At 44.6% G+C, this 21909-nt stretch overlaps 1 protein-coding gene across 1 annotated transcript in view; it reads right to left on the bottom strand.

Annotated features, from left to right (window-relative positions):
* The window catches only part of PPP1CB (protein phosphatase 1 catalytic subunit beta), a 112083-nt gene that overhangs the window by 6161 nt on the left and 84013 nt on the right, over positions 1–21909 (bottom strand). The window contains exon 7 of the mRNA XM_030196381.1: positions 10970–11104. Within this exon, the coding sequence (XP_030052241.1) occupies positions 10970–11104 (135 nt within the window). The remainder of the gene's footprint in view (positions 1–10969; positions 11105–21909) is intronic.

Genomic DNA, 21909 nt, shown 5'->3' on the forward strand with positions numbered 1-21909 from the left:
ATATTTTACATAGTAATATGTAGTTTATCTTTAAAATCAAGCATGGTGCTGGAAGATTGGAGGGTGGCCAATGAAAAGGGGTCCAGAGGTGATCTGGGAAATTAGCTTAGTGAGCCTGACCTCGGTACTGGGTAAAATTGTCAAAAATATTATAAAGAACAAAATTACAGAGCATATTCAAAAGCACTGACTAATGAGAAAAAGCCAACATGGATTTAGTGAAGGGAAATCTTGCCTCACCAACCTACTACATTTCTTTTTCGCAGTGAACATTTGGATAAAGGTGAACCAACTGACAGTGTGTATCTGGATTTTCAAAAGGCATTTGACAAAGTACCTCATGAATGACTCCTGAGGAAATTAGAAGTCATGGGATAGGAGGCAGTGTTCTATTGTGGATTAAGAACTGGTAAGACGGGGGTGGGGGGCGGGGCGGGGGAAGAGTAGAGCTAAATGGTCAGTATTCTCAAAGGAGAAGGGTAGATAGAGTGGTTCCATTAAAAGACAGAAAAAGCTGTGAAACTAAAAACTACCTCTCAAAAATAAGCTTCGCCTACCAACAGTACCCCACAAAAGGCATACATTATTGTGTTGTCAGACACATTAACACACATAATGAGGAAGGAAAAAGCCTCAGAATCCTGTCTATAGCAAAACTGTTAGTTCAAACTACCAAGGGTAAAAACTTTACAGGCAAAAAACCTCACATCATTTTAATATAAATTTTTGTTCATTTCTTTTTTTTTTTTTTAATTTGTAGAAGTCTTTATTAGGTTCTGAGAGACATTACAAAGGCAAATTAAGTCCCATCCATCAACATAGACACATATGTGTTGAATTGCTTTCCAGAAAGCCCGAGCCTTAACACATGACCACCAGAGATGACCCATAGTACCCTTCTGCCCACACACCCTCCAACACAATGGGGATACCTTCGGAAACATGTGATGAAGGCGCGCTGGTGTCAAATACCACCTGTATAAAACTTTTACAGCATTTTCTTTAAAAGGAACAGAGATAGAAATCCTTGATAAAGCATATTCCATAAAATACCAATCATCATCATCACAATGTCAATCCCAGTTCCCGATGCCAGCGTAATCGATGCTCAACAGGAGGCTGCACCCGCCTATGCTAAGTATATAAACAAGTGATAAGACCCCTTGTTCCTTTAGAGTCCTCACACAAATCTTTCAAAAAGGAGCCCTCTTGAATTACTTTGGCCTTTATTTCAACAGCAGAAAGAAAATGTTTTACTTGAGTATATGCAAAAATATCCTTAGGAGAAATTGCATAAGTTTCAGCCAAAGTATTGAGTGAAAAAAAGGCTTCATCAAAAAAATTGACCCCAGATCTCTAGACCCGCAGAAAACCAATTCGAGAATGGCCCAGGCTCAAGATCAGGTGGAAAAAGGGGGTTATTTGTTACTGGAGTAAGTTTGGAAAGGCCAAGTCAGGCTTGACAAATAAACTATCCCAATAATAAAAAGTTGTCAAAAATCGAGGGACAAACATCCCTACCCAATGAACGATATCTCAGAGGAAGCCACATTGATGAACGCAAAGGGCATGAGTCCTGCTCCAACCCAATCCACCGCTTCTGTGGGCTCGCATGAAACCATTCAATAGCAGCCTGAGCCTGAACAGCTTTGTAATACCAATACGTTCTGAACACCCAAACCACCCTTTTTCTGATCCCGATACAGCAGTGTTCTAGAGAGACGTGGCCATTTATTAGACCAAATGAAGCGAAAAAAGCGATAGTTACGAGACAAATGGAGAGGGAGAACCTGGAAGAGATACATCAAACGTGGCAACACATTCATTTTCAGAGTAGCAATCCGTCCAAACCATGATAACTCAATGGAACCCCAAGCCTCCAGATCTTTGTATAGTTCCCGCAACAGGGGAGGGTAATTAGACGAAAATAAATCTGAAAAGTTCTTGGTAAGAAGAATCCCCAAATACTTAATACCTCAGGTTACCCACCGAAAAGGAAAAGCTTGTTGTAAAGATTGTAAAATCGGACTAGAGATACCAATACCTATAGCTTCCGATTTAGTCATATTGAGCTTAAATCCCGAAATGGAGGAGTACTCCACTAAAAGCTTAGTTAAGTTAAGCATGGAGAGTACCGGTTTGGTTAAGGAAAGCAAGATGTCATCAGCAAACATTGCCAACTTGTATTCCTGACCACCTACCATAATGCCTGAGATATTAGGATTAGAGCGAATGGCAATAGCAAGGGGTTCCATAACCAAGGCAAATAACATTGGCGAGAGAGAACATCTTTGGCGTGTCCCCCTAGACAAAGGGAACTTAGGAGAATTGTCACCATTAATTCGCACACAAGCTCTAGGAGATTTGTAAAGAGCTTGAGTCCAATTCCTAAATCCCAACCCAAATCCCAATCGCTCCATAACACTGATCATGAAAGGCCAATGAACACGATCAAATGCCTTCTCGGAATCTAACCCCAGAACACACAAGGGGGTTTTTGACTTTGTAGCTACGTACAGCAGGTTAACCATTCAGCGAACATTATCTTTACCTTGTCTTTGGGGAACGAATCAGACTTGATCAGGATGATTAGATCAGGAAGAACTTTTGCTAATCGATTTGCTAGGACCTTAACGATAATTTTAACATCAGAGTTACGAATGGAGATAAGATGAACTGTGCCTCCTATCGTCCTATCTTTGCCTGGCTTTGGAATCACTGCTATTCAGGCTTCCATCATAAAACCTCTCTATCCCGGACACTATTAAGAATCTCGACCAAGAGGGGAGCAAGCGCCCCCCTAAAAGTCCTATAAAATTCATTTGGTAAGCCATCCAAGCCAGGAGCCTTCCCGGTGGGCAAATCCTTAATAACTTTAACAACTTCATTCACTTAGATGATGCCATGTAACAGACGTTCCTCCTCAGTCAAAGAAGGAAGGTTCTGGGATGATAAAAAGGCCCCAATAGCATCCAGGTGAATCGTGGAATCGGCCAAGTATAAAGGCTGGTAGAAGGACTGGAAACGTTGATGAATCAAAGAAGACTTAGCACTGTATTCTTACCGTCTCCAATCCGAAGAATACTACGATCAAATCTTTGCTGCTTCAATTTAAGGGCCAATGAACGACCAGACTTATTATGATTAAGGTACTGAAGTTGCTGTTGTCGGCCTCGGATAAAATGCAATTGGTCCGAGCAAATATTATCTAATGTTAACCGGAGAGCTTGGATCTGCCTCAGAATAGAGATTGAATGAGAAGACTTATGAAGATCCTCCAACTGAGACAATTGTGAGATACATTCTGCAACTTCTTTTCGCCTGGCCTGAGCCTAAGTGCGTGCCTGTTTTAAGAAAAAAACCCTCGTTACAGCCTTTAAGGAATCCCAAACAATCCCCAGAGAAGGGCCAGAGTTCAAATTAATGTCAAGGTATTCCCTCAAGAGCGTTCGATAGTTGGCTAAAATCTTATCCTCATTCAGCAAAGAGACATTTAAAGTCCACCTACTATCCTTGTCTTCCTCACAAAAGGATGAAAGCTGAACCCAGGTCAGAGAATGGTCCGAAATAGTAATGGGGCCAATACCTGAGAGGCAACCCCCCTGAATCAAAGAGATACCAAATAGCAAATGGTCAATACGGGAGTAAATCATGAGAGTGGGAATAAAAGGAATAATTCCCTTCCTTTGGATGATGTAGCCGCCACACATCGCACACAGCTAAAGTTCGGGCTAGGTCAACCAGCGCTTTGGAGTTTTTAACATCGATTTCCAACACTGCACCAGACCTATCCAAGGCTGGGTCAAAAGATGCATTAAGGTCGCCTCCTAATACCAGTTTACCATAGGGATCAGATTGGACAATTTTGCCAAGCCTGACAAAACGTTTTCCATGAGATTCGTTGGGTGCATAAACAGCAACCAGGGTAAAAGCTAAAATTATTCAGTAATACATGTAAGAGCAAAAATCTACCAACAGGGTCACGCCTGGTTTTCAACACCTGAACCTGCAGCAAGGAAGAATGAAGCAAGATTGCAACCCCCCGTTTCTTCAAAGCATCAACAGCAGAAGCGCAATAGACATGTGGGTAATGATGATGAGTCAAATATTTTTCATGTTCCCTCTTTAGATGAGTCTCTTGTAGAAATACAACATGAGGTTTATTGAACAATAATTCCTTAAGTAGCTTTTGACGCTTTTGAGGAGAGTTCAGACCCTTAACATTATATGTCAAGAACTTTAGATCCACATTCATTTAAATTTCAATATGCAGTCTTGTTAACTCTGGTAGAACATGGAAACCAAGCAGACCAGCACATGTTGGAAGGAGAAGGGGGAAAGACAAAAAAAAAATAAAAAAGGACCCCCCACACACCCCCTCTCCCCAAGCTCTTTCACACAACTCCACACTAACACTCTACCCACTTCTAAGCCGCCCATCCACCACTCACATTCTCCGTCAGATCCCCCCATCAACCCCTACCACCACCCAACCCCTCTTCCTATCACACACCAAACTATGGCCTCAAGGGAGACCGAAATGGGTAAAAAACAGAAAGGAAAAGATATCACAGCACCCAACCAGCCTACCCAAAATCCCCCCCCCCACCACAAGAATCCTCCCCCCTTACTACAAACTACAAACCCCCCAACCTTCATGCATTATCTAACAGCAGCCATTAATAATAGCAATTCAACCCTTATTAGAACATACACATAAGCAAGCGCAAATTGTTAGGCAGTCCCATCAGAGAGTCAAACATTATGCAAAGAAATCCTCAACTTAGGTACAACCCGCTTCCATTTTTGCAAACGATCCTTTGTAGAGGTGGCTATTTCCACTGGCAGGACAGGTGACTGGGACAATCCTGCCTCATGCAAAGCCTTCCATGCCTCCGCAAGATGGCGGACACAATGCGTTTTCCCCTCTAGCGTGAAAAACAGGGCAAACGGAAAAGCCCATCTGTAGGAAATCTTCCCCTTGGTTAGAACTTCCAGAGCCAGCTTCATAAGGCACCTTTGGGACAGCGTAAAAGGTGATAAGCCCTGGAAAATCTGAACTTCAGCGTCATAGTCCACATATGGCATTTGACGGGCCTTTTTTAGCAAACGCTCTCGTGCAGCCGAGGAAACAAATTTAAAGATAGGAGGGTGCGGGAGCTCTCAGTTCAGGCAGCCATTCAGCACCGTGACGTCACTTCCCTTCCAATTTTTGTTAATTTCTAAAGTTCTTGGAATAGTCAATTCATCAAACTTTAGTGCAATACCCATCTAGTAAGTACAAAAACAAAGAAACTTGTAAATAGCAGAGATTGACTCAGTTCTACTGTTGGTGGTCAACATTTCGCTGAACGCTGATCAGGGTATACTGGATCTTATATTGCAGTGGGCACAATACATGCTCACAGGCCTCTGGTGATAGATTTGTGTATTTTAGGAAGGATGTAAATAGTTGGAATTGTAGGAGTTTGAGAGGCGAATTTTAAAAGTACTTAGATGTAACAAAGGTACGTGGAGGGGCATAATCGACCGCGAATGCCCATCTCCATGGCCATCTACCTCCGAGAACGGGTACGTGAAGGGGTGGGACAAACCGTATTTTCGAAAAAAAAATGGGCGTCCATCTTTTTTCCGATAATACGGTTTTTGTGCCAGCCAAATGCATCGGATTTGTGCGGATTTGAGCTGGGCGGAATCGTTTTTCAGTGATAATGGAAACCAAAGGCGCCCAGCTCAAACACAAACAAATCCAAGACATTGGGTCATGGGAGGGGTCAGTATTCGTAGTGCACTGGTCCCCCTCACATGCCAGGACACCAACCGGGCACCCTAGGGGGCACTTGTAACAATTAAAACAACAAAGTTAACTACCTCTGAAGTCCATAGCGCCCTTCCCTTGGGTGCTAAGCCCCCCCCCAAATCCCCCGCAAAACCCACTCCCCACAACTCTACACCATTACCATAAAACTTATGGCTGAAGGGGGGCACCTAGATGTGGGTACAGTGGGTTTTGGGGGCGGTTTGGAGCGCTCCCATTTACCACCACAAGTGTGACAGGTAGGGGGGGATGGGCCTGGGTCCACCTGCCTGAAGTCCACTGCACCCACTAACAACTGCTCCAGGGACCTGCATACTGCTGTGATGGAGCTGGGTATGACATTTGAGGATGGCATACAGGCTGGAAAAAAAAAAAACATTTTTAAAGTTTTTTTTTGGGTGGGAGGGGGTTAGTGACCACTGGGAGAGTCAGGGGTGGTCATCCCCTATTCCCTCCAGTGGTCATCTGGTCATTTTGGGCACTTTTTTGGGACTTGTTCGTGAAAAAAAAAAGGGTCCAAAAAAAGTGACCCAAATTCGCACTAAAAACGCCTTTCTTTTTTCGATTATCGGCCGAGGACGCCCATCTCTCCTCGGCCGATAAACACGCCCCAGTCCCGCCTTCATCACGCCTCCGACACCTTTGGCCGTTTCCGCGACAGATTGCAGTTGAAGACGCCCAAAATCGGCTTTCGATTATACCGATTTGGGCACCCACGGGAGAAAGACGCCCATCTCCCGATTTGGGTCGAAATATGGGCGTCTTTCTCTTTCGAAAATAAGGCGGATAGTAACCTAAAAATCTAAGTGCTTTGAAAATGAGCCCCTTAGTAATCAAAAAATCTTTTTCTTTCAAGGTAAGAGCCTTCAAAATCCATATTTATCATCTCTGAAATCTCTCTTTGTAAATCATTTGTTGGATCCTTATCAAGAGGAGAATAAAAATGTCTATCATGTATTTGCAGCTCAACCTCTGCCACCCTCTTATCAGCTGGTTTGATGACAATTTCTTTGTTTCTTTATTTGTAGTAAGGGAGGTAATGGCCTCATTCTCCTCTTTACTTAGGGACCCTTTTACAAAGCAACGCTAAAATGTGTCCTGCATTATTTTTAACTCGTGTACTGAAGCCACTTTTAGCGTGCAAATAAAAAGGTCGCAATTTCTATTTTTCCCTTAATGGCTACAGGCTAATTTCCCACACAAAACCAGTCATAGAGGAGCTCCACAGCCCCTGCTACCCTGGAGGATCCAGTGGCAGACCTGAAGACAAATTGCTCGTCCAGAGCCACCAGTGGAGATCCTGCTGCACTTCCGCTGGCAAAAGCAATTTGAGTCCCCAAGGAGTCCATCTGATGAAACCACCTGAATACTCTTCCCTGTAGTGTGTTGAAAGTGACTCTCAGATATTCCAAGGTCTGTGTCAGCACCAAACGGCTCTTGAGTAGAGCAGATTGATCACCCAACCTAAGGATTCCAAGAACTGAACTACCTGTGCCGTCACCTGACAATTCTCCTGATATGATTTTGCATGAATCAATTGTTCAGGTAAGGATGCACTACAATGCCCTTTTTGCGAACAGCCGCCGCCACTATGACCATAATTTTGGTCAACATCCTTAGAGATATCGCAAGCCTGAACGGCATCGCACAAAACTGAAAATGCTGACCCAACACTGCGAAGCAGAAGTGCTAGTGTGTTTGCCAAACAGGAATGTGCAGATAGGCCTCCATCAAGTCTAGGGCTGTGAGGAATTCTCCAGAGTATACGGCCACAACTGACCGTAGGGTTTCCATGCAGAAAGGAGAAACCCAAAGGGCATGGTTGACCCACTTGAGATCCAGAATGGGACAATAAAAGCCTTTCTTCTTTGGAACTACAAAATATCTGCCTTCACCCCGCTCCATGTCCGGAACTGGGCAAACTGCCCGTAAAGTGACCAACCTGGCCAGAGTTTCCCTGACTGCCTGAACCTTTACCTGAGACCGACAGGGGGATTCCAGAAAAACATCCAGCGGAGCATGAGTGAATTCAAGAGCGTACCTATCATGAATGATTTTGAGGATCCATCAGTTCAAAGTAATTTGGGCCCACCGCCAGCAAAACTTTTTCAATTGCTCCTTCAACTACCACTGGAGGATGGACCTGAACAACTTCATTGAGCTGTACGACCGGGAGCCTGGGAGGAGGAAGTTCCATCCCTGCCTCCTCGCCGGCCCCCACAAAAGGGCTGCATACGTTGGTAATAACGGGGACCTTTGGAAGGAAGTTCCTCTGCCCGGCTGAAAGCTCCTGGAATCACGCCCTCGACTTCTAGGAGCAGAATAGCCCCGGCCAATGGGCTTCGGCCGATCCTCCAGAAGCCGAGGCACTTTAGTGTCTCCTAAATCAGCTTGTCCAATTCCACTCCGAACATTGCCCCCCAAAAGGGAAACTCACTCAGCTTGGACTTAAAAGTCACATCCGCTGACCAACCCCAAAGCCAAAGAGTCTAGCGAGCCACCAATCCTAATGCCATGGACTTTGCAGACACCTGAAGCAAGTCATAAAGAGCATCAGACAAAAAGGATGAGCCCTTCTCAATCTTAGCCACTTCTTGATCGACCAAGGAAAAATCGTCCGAATCTCTAACACCCACTCAGACTACCGGAAGAACGCCTGTGCTACCAGTGCCCCAGAGATGGCCGCCTGCACTGCCAAGGCCGAAACGTCAAAGGAATGCTTCAAAAGCGTCTCCAAATGATGGTCTTGCCGCTAACAGCCCAGCACCATATATTTTTTTGGTCATTGCAGACACTACCGCGTTCACGACTGGTGCTGAGCCAGTCTTTTATCCAGCTCCAGCACCAGATAAGCCAAACCATGGAGCGAGCCAACTGGAAAGGGGCGTCCGGGACATCCCACTGCGCATGAACAATATTCCTTATGTCTTGATGCATAGGGAAAGAACTGACTTACAGACTCCTTTCACCAAGGGATCTACCTTGTACTGTACTGCAGCCTCCTGCACTTCCTCAAAATTTAAAGTGAATGACACTAGAGCAATAGTTCCTGTAAATCCTCCTTGTGGAGATCCTTGCTACTGCGGTCCTCCCCTGGAGGCAACTACTCTGTGGAAGTAAAGGCTTCTTACTCACCCTTGTACTCACAGGTCTTCCACTAAGCCACCTCTCTCCTCTTCAATCTGTTCAAAATTCTGCTGCACAACTAATATTTCGCCAAAGTCGTTATGCCCATATCAGCCCTCTCCTGAAGTCACTTCACTGGCTCCCTATCTGTTTCCATATAAAATTCAAGCTCCTCTTATTGACTTATAAGTGCATTCACTCTGCAGCCCCTCACTACCTCTCCACTCTCATCTCTCCCTACACTCCCTCCCAGAAACTCCATTCACTAGGCAAATCTCTCCTAATTGCACCCTTCTCCTCCATCGCTAACTCCAGACTCCGTTCCTTTTGTCTCGCCACACCTTATGCCTGGAATGGGCTTCCTGAGCCATTACGACTAGCTCCATCCCTGGCCGCCTTCAAATCCCGGCTTAAGGCCTACCTGTTTGATGCTGCTTTTGACTCCTAACTTGTCACTTACTCGTAACCTTTATCTTGTCCTCCTCTCTTCAATAGTCCCTTTTCCTATGTGTCCTTCTGTCTGTCTTACCCTTATTGGTCCTGTCTGTCTGTCCTGATTTAGATTGTAAGCTCTTTTGAGCAGGGACTGTCTTTTCTTCATGTTCATTTGTGAAGCGCTGCGTACGACTGGTAGCGCTATAGAAATGATTTATGATTTATAGTAGTAGTATTCCTCTGCCTCCAAATCTCCAAGAGATTCTAACTCCGTGCCCAAAGCCACTTCCTGATCTTCTGAAAAAAACCCTGGGCCATTTGGAGCCAACAAGGGACCCCTGGAAATGCTCAGAAGCCACAGTAGGCTGAGGAGCTGATTGCCTGAATAAATTTGCGTTGTACATCGATAGTACAAAATCAGAGGGAACCCCCCACCCCTGCACTCCCACAGGCTCAGCTGTTACCTGGGACTCCTGTAAGACCCGTGTCACGGGCTGCCCTGAATCAGCCTGCTTTTCCAAAATGGCTCAGCCTCATTTTGCTGCTTATTCCTAGTTCTGAAAAAGTCCCCGTTCTGACAGAAGAAACTGATCCCGGCGCACCCACATCAATCGAAGCTGCCTAGACCTCAAACTTTGCGACTTGATGAAAATTTTACACACATTGGAAGTAATGATTCCATGCTGCTGACACACAGTGCATCTGTGGAGCTTCTCTTCTTAACTGCTCCAATTGAATGGCTTTGGCCCAAAACTTAAAGGGGAAACAGCCACACTAAAGAAAACAGGGAGAGAATAGCAAGTGGCAATGAGGTGGTATTTTTTTTTCAATTAAATAAAATCTAATGCACTTCCTCTGTTCAGATGCTTTTTTTTGTGTGTCAACTGAAGACAACGTGGCTGTTTCCCTGAAAGCTCTACAGAATCCTTTAAACCACGATCGTCTGAGCCCTTACAGTGCCCAGGGAAATTGTTGGGAGGAGGTACCCAACCATCCAAGTGTACACCCCAGAGGCACCAGAAACCCCACAGGTCTCAGCCTCAGCCAGCAAACAAACCCCAGCAGTGTACAAAGAAAGAAGAAAAAAAATCTTTTTTTTTTAAACAGAGAATTAGGTAAAGAATGAGACTGAAGGGCTCACTACGTCTTCACCTGCTGGAGACTGAGAATACTGAGACTTGCTAGGGCTGAACTGGGCTCTTACTGGCTCTCTCAAGAAACATTGTTCTCAATCTCCACCTGCTGGAAGGTGTGCACAACCAAACAGTCCTGCTAGGACGGTCTGGAGGGACGCTAAGGAAGATGGTCTTTTTAAAATGTAGCACAAAACTACAGAGATGCCAAATTTCTCCAGGTTCAATATTGCTATTTAACCTCTTCATGACAAATGACAAACAAAATCTGCAGAGGCAATTTCTATTTGGCCTAAATAACCAAATCATCACAGAGTGTGTCCAGTGTGAATAACTGCCACGCTATACATTTGTAATACAGTACTATGTATGAAATAAATAACTATTACTGGATTCTGTAACCTGATATTTAAAAGTATTCATTTCTAAGAAATTCAGATCATAATATGTACTCTACCTGAAAGGAACACATCAACGTTTCATCAACGCTCATCATGCCACCAGCATTATCAAACTCTCCACAATAATTAGGAGCTGAAAAAAGGGTGACCAGCTGTCGCTTTGCAAAAAATTCATATCCATCTTCAACAACCTGTATAAACAAAGTATACCCATATGAGCTCACTTTAAATACATAGCATTCTTGAGACTGTTCCTATCCTAAGAAAGGTTAAGAAGGTTAAGAAGACAGAAAGCAATTTGCTCTTAAATAATTCTTATTCTCATAGCAATGAAGCCCCCCTAAAACCATGGGTGCTGGAAACTAGAAAGAATGACAAGACACATTAGGCAGGAAGCTGCATTAGATGGAATTTTGACTCAGTATGGCAATTTTTTTTAAACATGGGATTTACCTCAAAGGCCTTTCCACTTTATATAAGTCTGCTCTTGTGACCAATTTTGTTAAACCAGTTCAGCAAGAGCTGGTCCAGAAAACAGTTATTGAGAATCTGTTTAAGTAGCTTTGTTAAAACTGTTTAATTTAACTCAGTTTATTTTTAAAATGTTTTATTTATTGCCTTTAACAGGGACAAAAACAAACATTGCAGGTTACAAGTATAATGTTCTGTGACTCTTCAGTGCATAAAATAGCTGACCACATTCAATAACTGTTATACAGAGAATACTTAGCCAACTCTATGCACCTCCTTTCCCATTACTGCCCCAGACTTGCTCCTCTCCCAATGTACCCTTATACCACTCTATCAGATATGCAAAATGGGAAATCTCCTATTACTTCGTCATAGACAGTGAACACCATTCTCTATATTGTTCCTAGGCTTTTACAGATGTTTCCCAGATGATTCCAGCACAAGGCTGTTGGTTTTGTCATTACATGTAATCCAATTTATTCAGCACTTGCTGAGTTACTGGAACTTCAGGTTGTAGTCAAGGCTATTGTGGATACAGTGGCTATACTTGCAACTAATTTATGCTCAGGTTAATGTCCCCACAGCCATATGTAGTAAGAATAGTTTAATTTAAGTTCAATCCTCTTGTGCATTATATCCCCTGCTAAAGTCACAATATCCTTCCAGTCTAAAAAGTGTTCTTGCTGTCCTAGCTTCTGGCACCCGTTATGCTTCAAAAAATCTTTTACTTGATTATATTAGAATTTGTCATCATCAGCTAGGCCATATTCTTCCACTAAATCCTCAAAAATACAATCTCCCCATCATCTATATATTGTCCCAATATTTAAAGTCCTCATCATACCCAACCCTTGTAAACTGCATTCTGTCTTCTAGGTGGGAAGTCAGATAAATTAATGAAGTCTGTTTATAATATTTGCAGCTGGGCAGTAAAGTGTTTATCTGGTACCAAACTTCCAGAGTTAATTTTGGTATAAGACTTGACTCCTATTCCCTGTATCGCTGGACAGCCAAGGTAAATCTCCTAATAACACTCCCTCATGATTGTTCTAAAGGAACCTAATTTTTGCCTTGGTGCCCTCCAATCAAGTAAGGTCCTCAATTGTGTTGCTTGGTAATATAATATTAGGACCACCATTCTTCATGAATCCACAATAGTACCTCCCTGCTAGCCCTAGGTTGCCTCTTTGAAATATACTGAAAGACTCTGCAATGTAATTTATGAAAAAAATGATTTTGGCAGCTTTATCAGAAAGTAAGGCAATTAAAACAGAAATGTGAGGAGTAGCATCACCTTTACAGAGTTTACTCTACCTAGCCATGAAAGCTGCAGCTCTTCCAAATTCTCAAACTCTACCAAGCTAGTTTTCAATACGGGTGGAAAGTTCTTTTTACATACAGCTTCCATAGGTACCCAGATTCTTAGAGATGGCAAGAGGCCACAACGTTCTCCTAGCCAAGGCTCTCTAATCTCTGCTGTCTTGCAAGGCATCACCTTCTGAACCAGATTTGAGCAGGTCGTTGCTCAAGTAGAGAGGGACTCCCAATTCCCATTGTTCAATAATTAGACTGAACTAAGCACGTACCCAGTCCTCAAAAGCAAGAACCCCTTGTGATTCTACCAGAAGGGAAAGTGGAATAACAAGGAGAGGAGAGAAATTTGCGTCTCTAGAGCATCACCCACAATATACTCCAAGGTCTGTAAGCAACGAGGATACAATCAAGTGGTGTTGAATCTCCTGAGAACTAGGGGCCCCCCCCCCCCCCCCCCCCACCATAGGAAGCAATCATAAGAATAACCTTGGGCAGTCATAGATCTAAGGTAACTCGATTCTACATGACCATCACCAGAGGTGGTGCTGCTGAGGAGAAATCACCCTTGTATCAGAAATTATGGGCACCCTGAAAAGCAAAGTTACTCACCTGTAACAGATGTTCTCTGAGAACAACAGGCCAAATATTCTCACATGTGGATGATGTCATCTGAAGAAGCCCAGTACGGATGCTAACTAGTAAGTTGAAAAATTTTCTAGCAGCATCTCACTGCTAATGCGCTGGTGCCTTCCCGCCTGATGAGCGAGTTCGGGTTCCTCAGTCATTGTAAAAAGCTACAGAATTCAACTCCCAGGTTAGGTGCAAGGGTTATGTGAGAATACGTGGCCTGCTAACCTTGGAGAAAAACTGCTACAGGTGAGTAACTTTGCTATTTCTGAGGATAAGCTGCCTTTGGTACGTGGGAATCCATAGCTACCAGGTTCACCGCAAACAATAATACCAGAATAGTGACAAACTGTTGAGGCCTGTACTCAATCAACCTGAAGAGAAAAAAAAAGTGTGTGTGTGTGTGGGGGTAGTTGGATTCTAGACACCGAACAAATTCTGCAGGACTGTCTGACCAAGTTGTGGAGGTGCAACCTGGAAGAGAAAAAAACTGGGGGGGGGGGGGGGGGGGGGGGGGGGAGTTGAATTGTAGACACCGAACAAATTCTGCAGGACTGTCAGACCAAACCGGCTGTCACATTGGGTGCCCTGCTCAAGGTATTAATGACAGGTGAATGTGCGGGCAGATGACCATGTCACAGCTCTACAAATCTCCTCTATGGAGGCCGACTTCAAGTGGGTTACCAATGTAGCCATGGCTCTTGACATTGTAAGCCTTGACATGACCCTCTAGAGTCAGCCCAGCCTGGGCACAAGTAAAGGAGATGAAATCTGTTAGCCAATTAGCAGATGGCGATGGCTACTCCCATTCTGTTTGGTCCAAAGAAACAAAAAGCTGTGTGGACTGTATATGGGCTTTCTTCTGCTCCAGATAGAAGGCTATGGATCCTTTGCAGTCTATGGTATGCAGTACACTCTTGCCAGGATGGGCATATGGGCTTTCAGAAAAATATTGGCAGGATGACTATTAAGATAGAACTCCAACACTATCTTAGGAAGGAATGTAGGGTGCGTCCAGAGAATTACTCTACTGTAGTAAAATTTAGTGTATGGTGGGTCAGCTACTAGGACTTGAAGCTCACTGAATCTGCGAGCTGAAGACACTGCCACCAGAAACACAACTTTCCAGGTCAAATACTTCAGATGACAGGAATGAAATGGCTCAAAAGAAGCTTTCATCAGCTGGGTGAGGACAATGTTGAGATCCCATGACACAGATGGAGGTTTGACTGGGGGCTCTGTCAATACAAAACCTCTCATGAAGTGAACTAGAGGCTGTACAGAGATGGGCTTACCTCCTACATGGTGATAAAGCACTAATCGCACTGATATGAACCCTTACAGAGCTGGTTTAAGACTCAAAGAGTTGGAGGTAGAATTCAAACAGTTTTTGTGTAGGACAAGTGAGGGGATCTAAGCTCTCACTCTCACAAGCCAGCTACATTCAGGAGACATCCTCTGGGTTCCAAATTCTATGCTCTCAATATCAAAGCTGTGAGGACCAGGAATTGAACGTTGGGATACAGAAGATAACCCTTGTTCTCTGTGATGAGGGTCGGAGAGCAGTCCGATCTCCACGTATCTTCGAAGGAAAACAGAAGAGGGAACCAGATCTGTCCTGGTCAGTAAGGCATATAATTAGGATTATAGTTCCTTGGTCCTGCTTGAATTTCAGCAAAGTCTTCTCAATAAGTGGTATTGGAGGATATGAATACAAGAGACCCTGCTCTAATGCAGGAGAAAGGCATCTGACACTGGTCTGCCGTGTGATCTGAGCCTGAACCCAAACAGAGGAACTCTGTTGAGATGAGCAACAAAAAGATCCACTGAGGAGGTGGACCCACTCTATGAAAATCTTGTAGGCTACCTACTACTCATCATTTCTATAGCGCTACTAGATGTACACAGTGCTGTATACATTATATGCAGGTTCTCTGTTCCTAGTGGGCTCACAATCTAAGTTTGTATACCTGGGGAAATGGAGGGTTAAGTGACTTGCCCAGGTCACAAGGAGATACAGTGGGAACTGAACCCAGTTTCCCAGGATCTCTGCTGAACTAACCATTAGGCTACTCCTCCTTGTCCATATTGAGAGACCACTCACAAGGTTACAAAACTCTGTTCAGTCTGTCTTCCAGGCAGTTGTCCTTTCCTGGAAGGTATGTGGCTTGGCGGTCCATCCCTGCTACCTGACACAAGGGGTAAGATCCCATACCCCCTCCCCCCCCCCGTTTGTTTACATAAAACATTGTAATCTGCTTGTCCATTTGGATGAGAATTTGGTTTTGCAGTCAATCTCTGAAAGCCTTTAGAACATTCAAAATGGCTCTCAGCTCTAGGAAATTGATATGAAGGTTTGTTTCCTAAGCAAACCAAATCCTTTGGGTATGACACACATCTACATTTGCTCTGCATTCCAGGCTGGATGCATTTGTTGTAAGCACTTTCCGAGGAGGTAGAATTTGGAATGGCAGTCCAATTGTCCACCAGAAAGAGCATGAGTCAACACTGGAAAAATTTGGATGACATTTACTAGGTTCATAGCAGCCTGAGACCACTGGGAAGCCAGGGTCCGCTGGGCTTCTCTCAAGTGCAGACGTGCCATGCACTGTTGAGGCCATGTGGCCCATCAATCTCAACATTTGCCAAGCTGTAACTTACTTGCTTGCTGGCTTGGATCTGCAAGGTGGGCATTGATAAGGTCTCCGCTCTAGCTTGTGGAAGCAAAGCCCGAGCCTGCAATGAATCTAGCAGGGCTTCTAAATACTCCAAATCACTGGACCGAGATAAGGTGACACTTAGGATAGTTTTAACAAAACCTAGCAACACCAACACTCAAATAGTTAAGGTGCATTGACTCAGAGGCCCCCTCCTGCGATGTGCACTTAAGTAACCAATCATCCAGATAGGGAAACATTCACTCAGCCTGCGTACAAATGCTGCTACTACTGCTAGACATTTGGTGAATAATCTGAAAGCTGACACGAGGCCAAATGGCAGGATGGTACCAATGTTTTCCTGTGTGAAATCTAAGATACTTCCTGCGACGAAGTCTCTAAATGTGGTTGTAGGCGTCTTTAGGTCCAGAGAACATAGCCAGTCGTGTACCTGGATCATGGGGAGAAGAGTGCCCCATGGACATCATTCTTAACTTTTTCCTTGACCAGGAATTGTTCAGGGCCCTTAGGTCTAGGATGGGACAAAATCCCCCCATCTTTTTGGGCACAAGAAGTACCTGGAATAGAATCCCTTCCTTTCTTCCCCTGGTGGCACAGGTTCAACTGCACTGGCCTTGAGGAGGGAGGAGAGTTCTTCTGAGAGTACCTCTTTGTGCTGAGCAGATAGAAATAACACTCTTGGTGGGCAAATTGGAGGAGATTTGTCGTCAATCGAGAGCTCAGCACTATCTGAAGAACCCACTGGTCTGAGGTTATAAGGGGCCACCTTTCATGAAAAAAAAAAAAAATTCAGCCTCCCTCCTACCAGAAGGCTGTACAAGGTGAACTTAATGGCGGGCTCTGTCTCCTCGAGCCAGTCAAAAGCTAGTCCTAACTTTTGACTGGGGTGCAGGTTGGAACTTCAGATGATGTTGCTGGCGGGCCCTGGGCCTACTGTTGAGGTTGGGAGGAAGGAGTGAACCCACACCTTTGGAGTAGCAGGCTCCCCTTCTGGGTCCACCAAAATATCTCCAAGTAGTGGAGGATGCAGAAGGAGCCGACCGGGAGAGCAACTTAATGATATCAGTATGTTTTCTTATCAGCGACCTCCTCCACTTTGTCCCCCAAAAAGGTTGTGTCCCCAGGCTGGTACATCGCTAACCTCTCCTCAACTACAGGTTCAAGGTCAGAGACACAAAACCATGCAAGTCCATGCACCCCACACCTTATGCAGAGTCTGGATGCAATATCAAAGGTGCCCCTGGCCAGATACTTCTGGCAGTCGTTCTGTTTATTGGTGAGCTAGTGAAGCTCTGCAGCCTGCTCCTGTAAGAGTGTCTGTGAAGTCAAGTACACTTTGCAGTACACTTTGCAGTAAGCTCTTCAAGTAGATGCTAGTATAGAGCAGGTAGGACTACATGTGGGAAATGAGCATCAAGGCCTGATAAATTCCCTACCAAAAGAATCCATGGTTCAGGCATCTCTGCCTGGGGGTGCCGAGGCATGAGTCCTGGAACTCCTGGCTCTTTTGAGGGCGGATTCGACCACAATAGAATGATGCGTCAAGTGGGCATTTTCGAATTTGGGAGCCTTCTGGATTCTATACCTAGAATCCAACTTCTTTGGCACAACATACACAGAGAGAGGGGTCTCCCAATTCTTCATCTGTGCATCCCTCAAAACACCGTGAAGAGGCACACATCACAGCATCTCGAGGTGGAGAATCAGTCTAGAAACAGGAAAAAAAACAAAAACACAATTCTGCTCTTGGCCCATCCTCCACCTAACATTAAATGGAATGGCTTGCTCTATTTCCTTAGCAAAACCAGTGAAGAAAAGACCTCTCCTCCAATAAGTATTCTGGATCCTCCTCAGCCAGCCGTGAACAGTTCAAATCAGACTCAACAAAATATTCATCAAGAGAAGTCCGAGTGCGCCCCTGCCTTGGTCTACTGGAAGACTGTACAAGCCTATATGCTGGGTGCCGAGGCAGATGTCCACTCTTCGACTCTGGGATAGCTTCCTCTCCCAATGTCCAGCCGCAATGAATGGGCTGATGCTAACGCCCATTGAGGCATTGGTGTCGGGAGCCACTCCATAGATGAGTCATGGGCCTCCAAGTCAGTCTGGGATGCTGCTGCAGTGGGTGCAAGCACCTTCGATGCCTGAGCACTTTGCAACAGTAACATGCCCGCATCTGTTCACCAAGAACAGGTATTAGTAAGGCTGGGGCCAGTGTCAGTATGGAGACAGCCTGCAGAGACTGTGGTGCTGAATCGCAAGCAGGGTTCCGGCTGCATGTGACTTGGGGCTTCAGCACCGCAATGACAGCGGGAGAGCAGTCCTCCCCAGTGCCAATGCCAGTACCAGCGATGCCAATGTCCCGAATCTCCTGGCATAATGCCTCGAAGACTGATGCCAATGCAGCTTGGATTTTGCCCGATGGATGACAGCACAGCCCCTCAGTGCCGAAGAGGACAAATGTCAAATTCAAATTTATCCTCTGTATTGGATCTGATGATTGGTGCCTGAGCCTGCTATCAGTGCCTAGTCGAGAGAAGTGGAGATGATCTTAAGAACATAAGCGTTTGGCATACTAGGACAGACCAAAGGTCCATCAAGTCCAGTATCCTGTTTCCAACAGTTGCCAACCCAGGTCACAAATACCTGGCAAGATTCCAAAACAGTGCTCATCCTAGAAATAAGCAGTGGATTTTCTCTAGCAACAAATTCCAGAGTTTAATTACACGTTGAGTAAAGAAATATTTTCTCCAATTTGTTTTAAAATTACTACTTTGTAGCTTCATTGCATACCCCCTAGTCCTAGCATTTTTGGAAACAGTAAACAAGGGATTCATGTCTATCAGTTCCACTCCACTCATTATTTTATAGACCCCTATCATACCTCCCCCTCAGGCATCTTTTCGCCAAGCTGAAGAGCCATAGCCACTTTAGCCTTTCCTCATAGGGAAGTTTTCCCATTCCCTTTATCATTTTTGTCACCCATCTCTGTACCTTTTTTAATTCCACTATATCTTTCTTGAGATATGGTGACCAGAACTGCACACAGTACTCGAGGTGCATTCACACCATGAAGTGATATAAAGGCATTTAACGTCCTCATTTTTGTTTTCCATTCCTTTCCTAATAATATCTAACATTCTATTTGCTTTCTTAGCCACCGCTCCACACTGAGCAGAGGGTTTCAACGATTATACCTAGATCCCTTTTCCTGATCTGTCCTAATGGAGAACCTTGCAAAACATAGCTATAGTCCAGGTTCCGCTTTCCCACGTGCATCACTTTGCACTTGCTCACAGTAAACATCATCTGCCATTTGGATGCCCAGTCTGGTAAGGTCCTCTTATAATTTTTCACAATCCTCTTGCGATTTAACAACTTTGAATAACTTTGTGTCATCAGCAAATTTAATTACCTCACTAGTTACTCCCATCTCTACATCATTTATAAATATGTTAAAAAGCAGTGGTCCCAGTACAGACCCCTGCAGAACCCCACTATCTACCTTTCTCCATTGGGAACACTGACCATTTAGCCTTACTCTCTGTTTTCTATCTTTTAACCAGTTTTTAATCCACGATAGAACACTACCTCCTATCCCATGACTTTCCAATTTCCTCTGGAGACTCTCATGAGGTACTTTGTCAAATACATTTTGAAAACCCTGATACACAATATCGATTGGTTCACCTTTATACATGTTTGTTCACCCCTTCAAAGAAATGTATAAATTGGTGAGGCAAGATTTCCCTTCACTAAATCCATGTTGGCTTGTTTTTATAATTCATGCTTATGCATATGCTCTGTAATTTGTTCTTTAAATAGTCTCCACCATTTTCCTTGGCACCGACATCAGGCTCACCTGTCTATAATTTCCCGGATCACCTCTAGAATCCTTTTAAAAATCGGTGTGGCCACCCTCCAATCTTTCCGGTACCATGCTTAATTATGCTGCATATTACTAATAATAGTTCTGCAAGTTCATTTTTCAATTCTATCAGTACTCTGGGATGTATACCATCTAGTCCTGGCGATTTGCTACTCTTCAATTTGTCAAATTGTCCAATCACATCTTCCATGTTTACAGAGATTTGATTCAGCTTCTCCAACTCATCAGCATTGAATACCATTTCTGGCACCGGTATCTCTCCCACATCTTCCTTGGTGAAGATCATAGTAACACAGTAGATAACGGCATACAAAGACCTGTATGGTCCATCCAGTCTGCCCAACAAGATAAACTCATATGTGCTACTTTATATGTATACATGACCTTGATTTATCCTTGCCATTTTCGGGGCATAGACTGTAGAAGTCTGAATTCATTTAATCTCTCTGCTATGGCTTTGTCTTCCCTGAGTGTTCCTTTTACCCCTTTGTCATCTAGCAGTCCCACTGATTCTTTTGACGGCTTTTTGCTTCTTATATACCTAAAAAAGATTTTACTATGTGTTTTTTGTCTCCAACGCAATCTTTTCAAAGTCTCCTCTGACTTCCTGATGCATTCCTGGTAGCCACTAAGGTTGCTTCCGATGTCGACGTCAATGGACCAAACTTAGATGAGCCCAAACATTTCTCCTGTTGGACCACATGGTGCTGTGCTCTTTTCTACATTTTTAACAAGAGTGCAGTTAGAAAAGTCATGCTCAGGCCCAAGGCACTCTAAGCACCAATTGTGAGGGTCCGTGACAGAAATCAATCAGCCCGACTACACTGGGTGCACTTGTGAAGCCACTGGAAAGACCCACAGCCAAATCAACGAGCTGAACTGTGAGACTAAAAAGAGGCTTGTCTCAAATTGAGGCTGGTGCTTGGTCTAATCGGGCTTTAGATCTGCAAACTGAAAGGAAACCTTAAAGGAAAAGAAAAATAAGCAAAATATCTGGCTCAGAAAACAGAAAACTGGTAATAAGCATTGAGCGGGAGCTCACACGAATGTGACCTCCATGGTCTGTGGAGAAAACAAAGCATGAAAGTCCTGCACTCACGTGTCGGGCAGGAAAACACTTGTGCATGCACGGTGGGACGCTGCCAGAAGTCTCTTAAGAGATACTATGCTGGCAGCATCTGCACCGGGATCCGTCAGATGACATCACTCATGTGTAAGGATACATTAGTCTGCTTGTCCTTGGAGAAAGCGAATGCTACATACCTGTAGAAGGTATTCTCCGAGGACAGCAGGGCTGATTGTTCTCACTGATGGGTGACGTCCACGGCCAGCCCCCTCCAATCGGAACACTTTCTAGCAAAGTCCTTTGCTAGTCCTCGCGCGCCGATGCGCACCGCGCATGCGCGGCCGTTCTTCCCGCCTGAACCGGCTCATGCCGGCCAGTCTCATATGTAGCAAGACAAAGAGAAGGGAAGACACAACTCCAAAGGGGAGGCGGGGCGGGTTTGTGAGAACAATCAGCCTGCTGTCCTCGGAGAATACCTTCTACAGGTATGTAGCATTCGGCTTTCTCCGAGGACAAGCAGGCTGCTTGTTCTCACTGATGGGGTTATCCCTTACCCCCAGGCTCACTCAAAACAACAACCATGGTCAATTGGGCCTCGCAACGGCGAAGACATGACTGAGATTGACCTAAAAAATTTACCACCTAACTGAGAGTGCAGCCTGGAACAGAACAAACATGGGCCTAGGGGGGTGGAGTTGGATTCTAAACCCCGAACAGATTCTGAAGCACTGACTGACCAAACGACTGTCGCGTCGGGTATCCTGCTGCAGGCAGTAATGAGATGTGAATGTGTGGACAGATGACCACGTCGCAGCTTTGCAAATCTCTTCAATAGTGGCTGACTTCAAGTGGGCTACCGACGCTGCCAGGCTCTAAATTATGAGCCGTGACATGACCCTCAAGAGCCAGCCCAGCCTGGGCGTAAGTGAAGGAAATGCAATCTGCTAGCCA

This window comes from Microcaecilia unicolor, chromosome 3 (genome assembly GCF_901765095.1).
Source record: "Microcaecilia unicolor chromosome 3, aMicUni1.1, whole genome shotgun sequence".
Classification (NCBI taxonomy): Eukaryota; Metazoa; Chordata; class Amphibia; order Gymnophiona; family Siphonopidae; genus Microcaecilia; species Microcaecilia unicolor.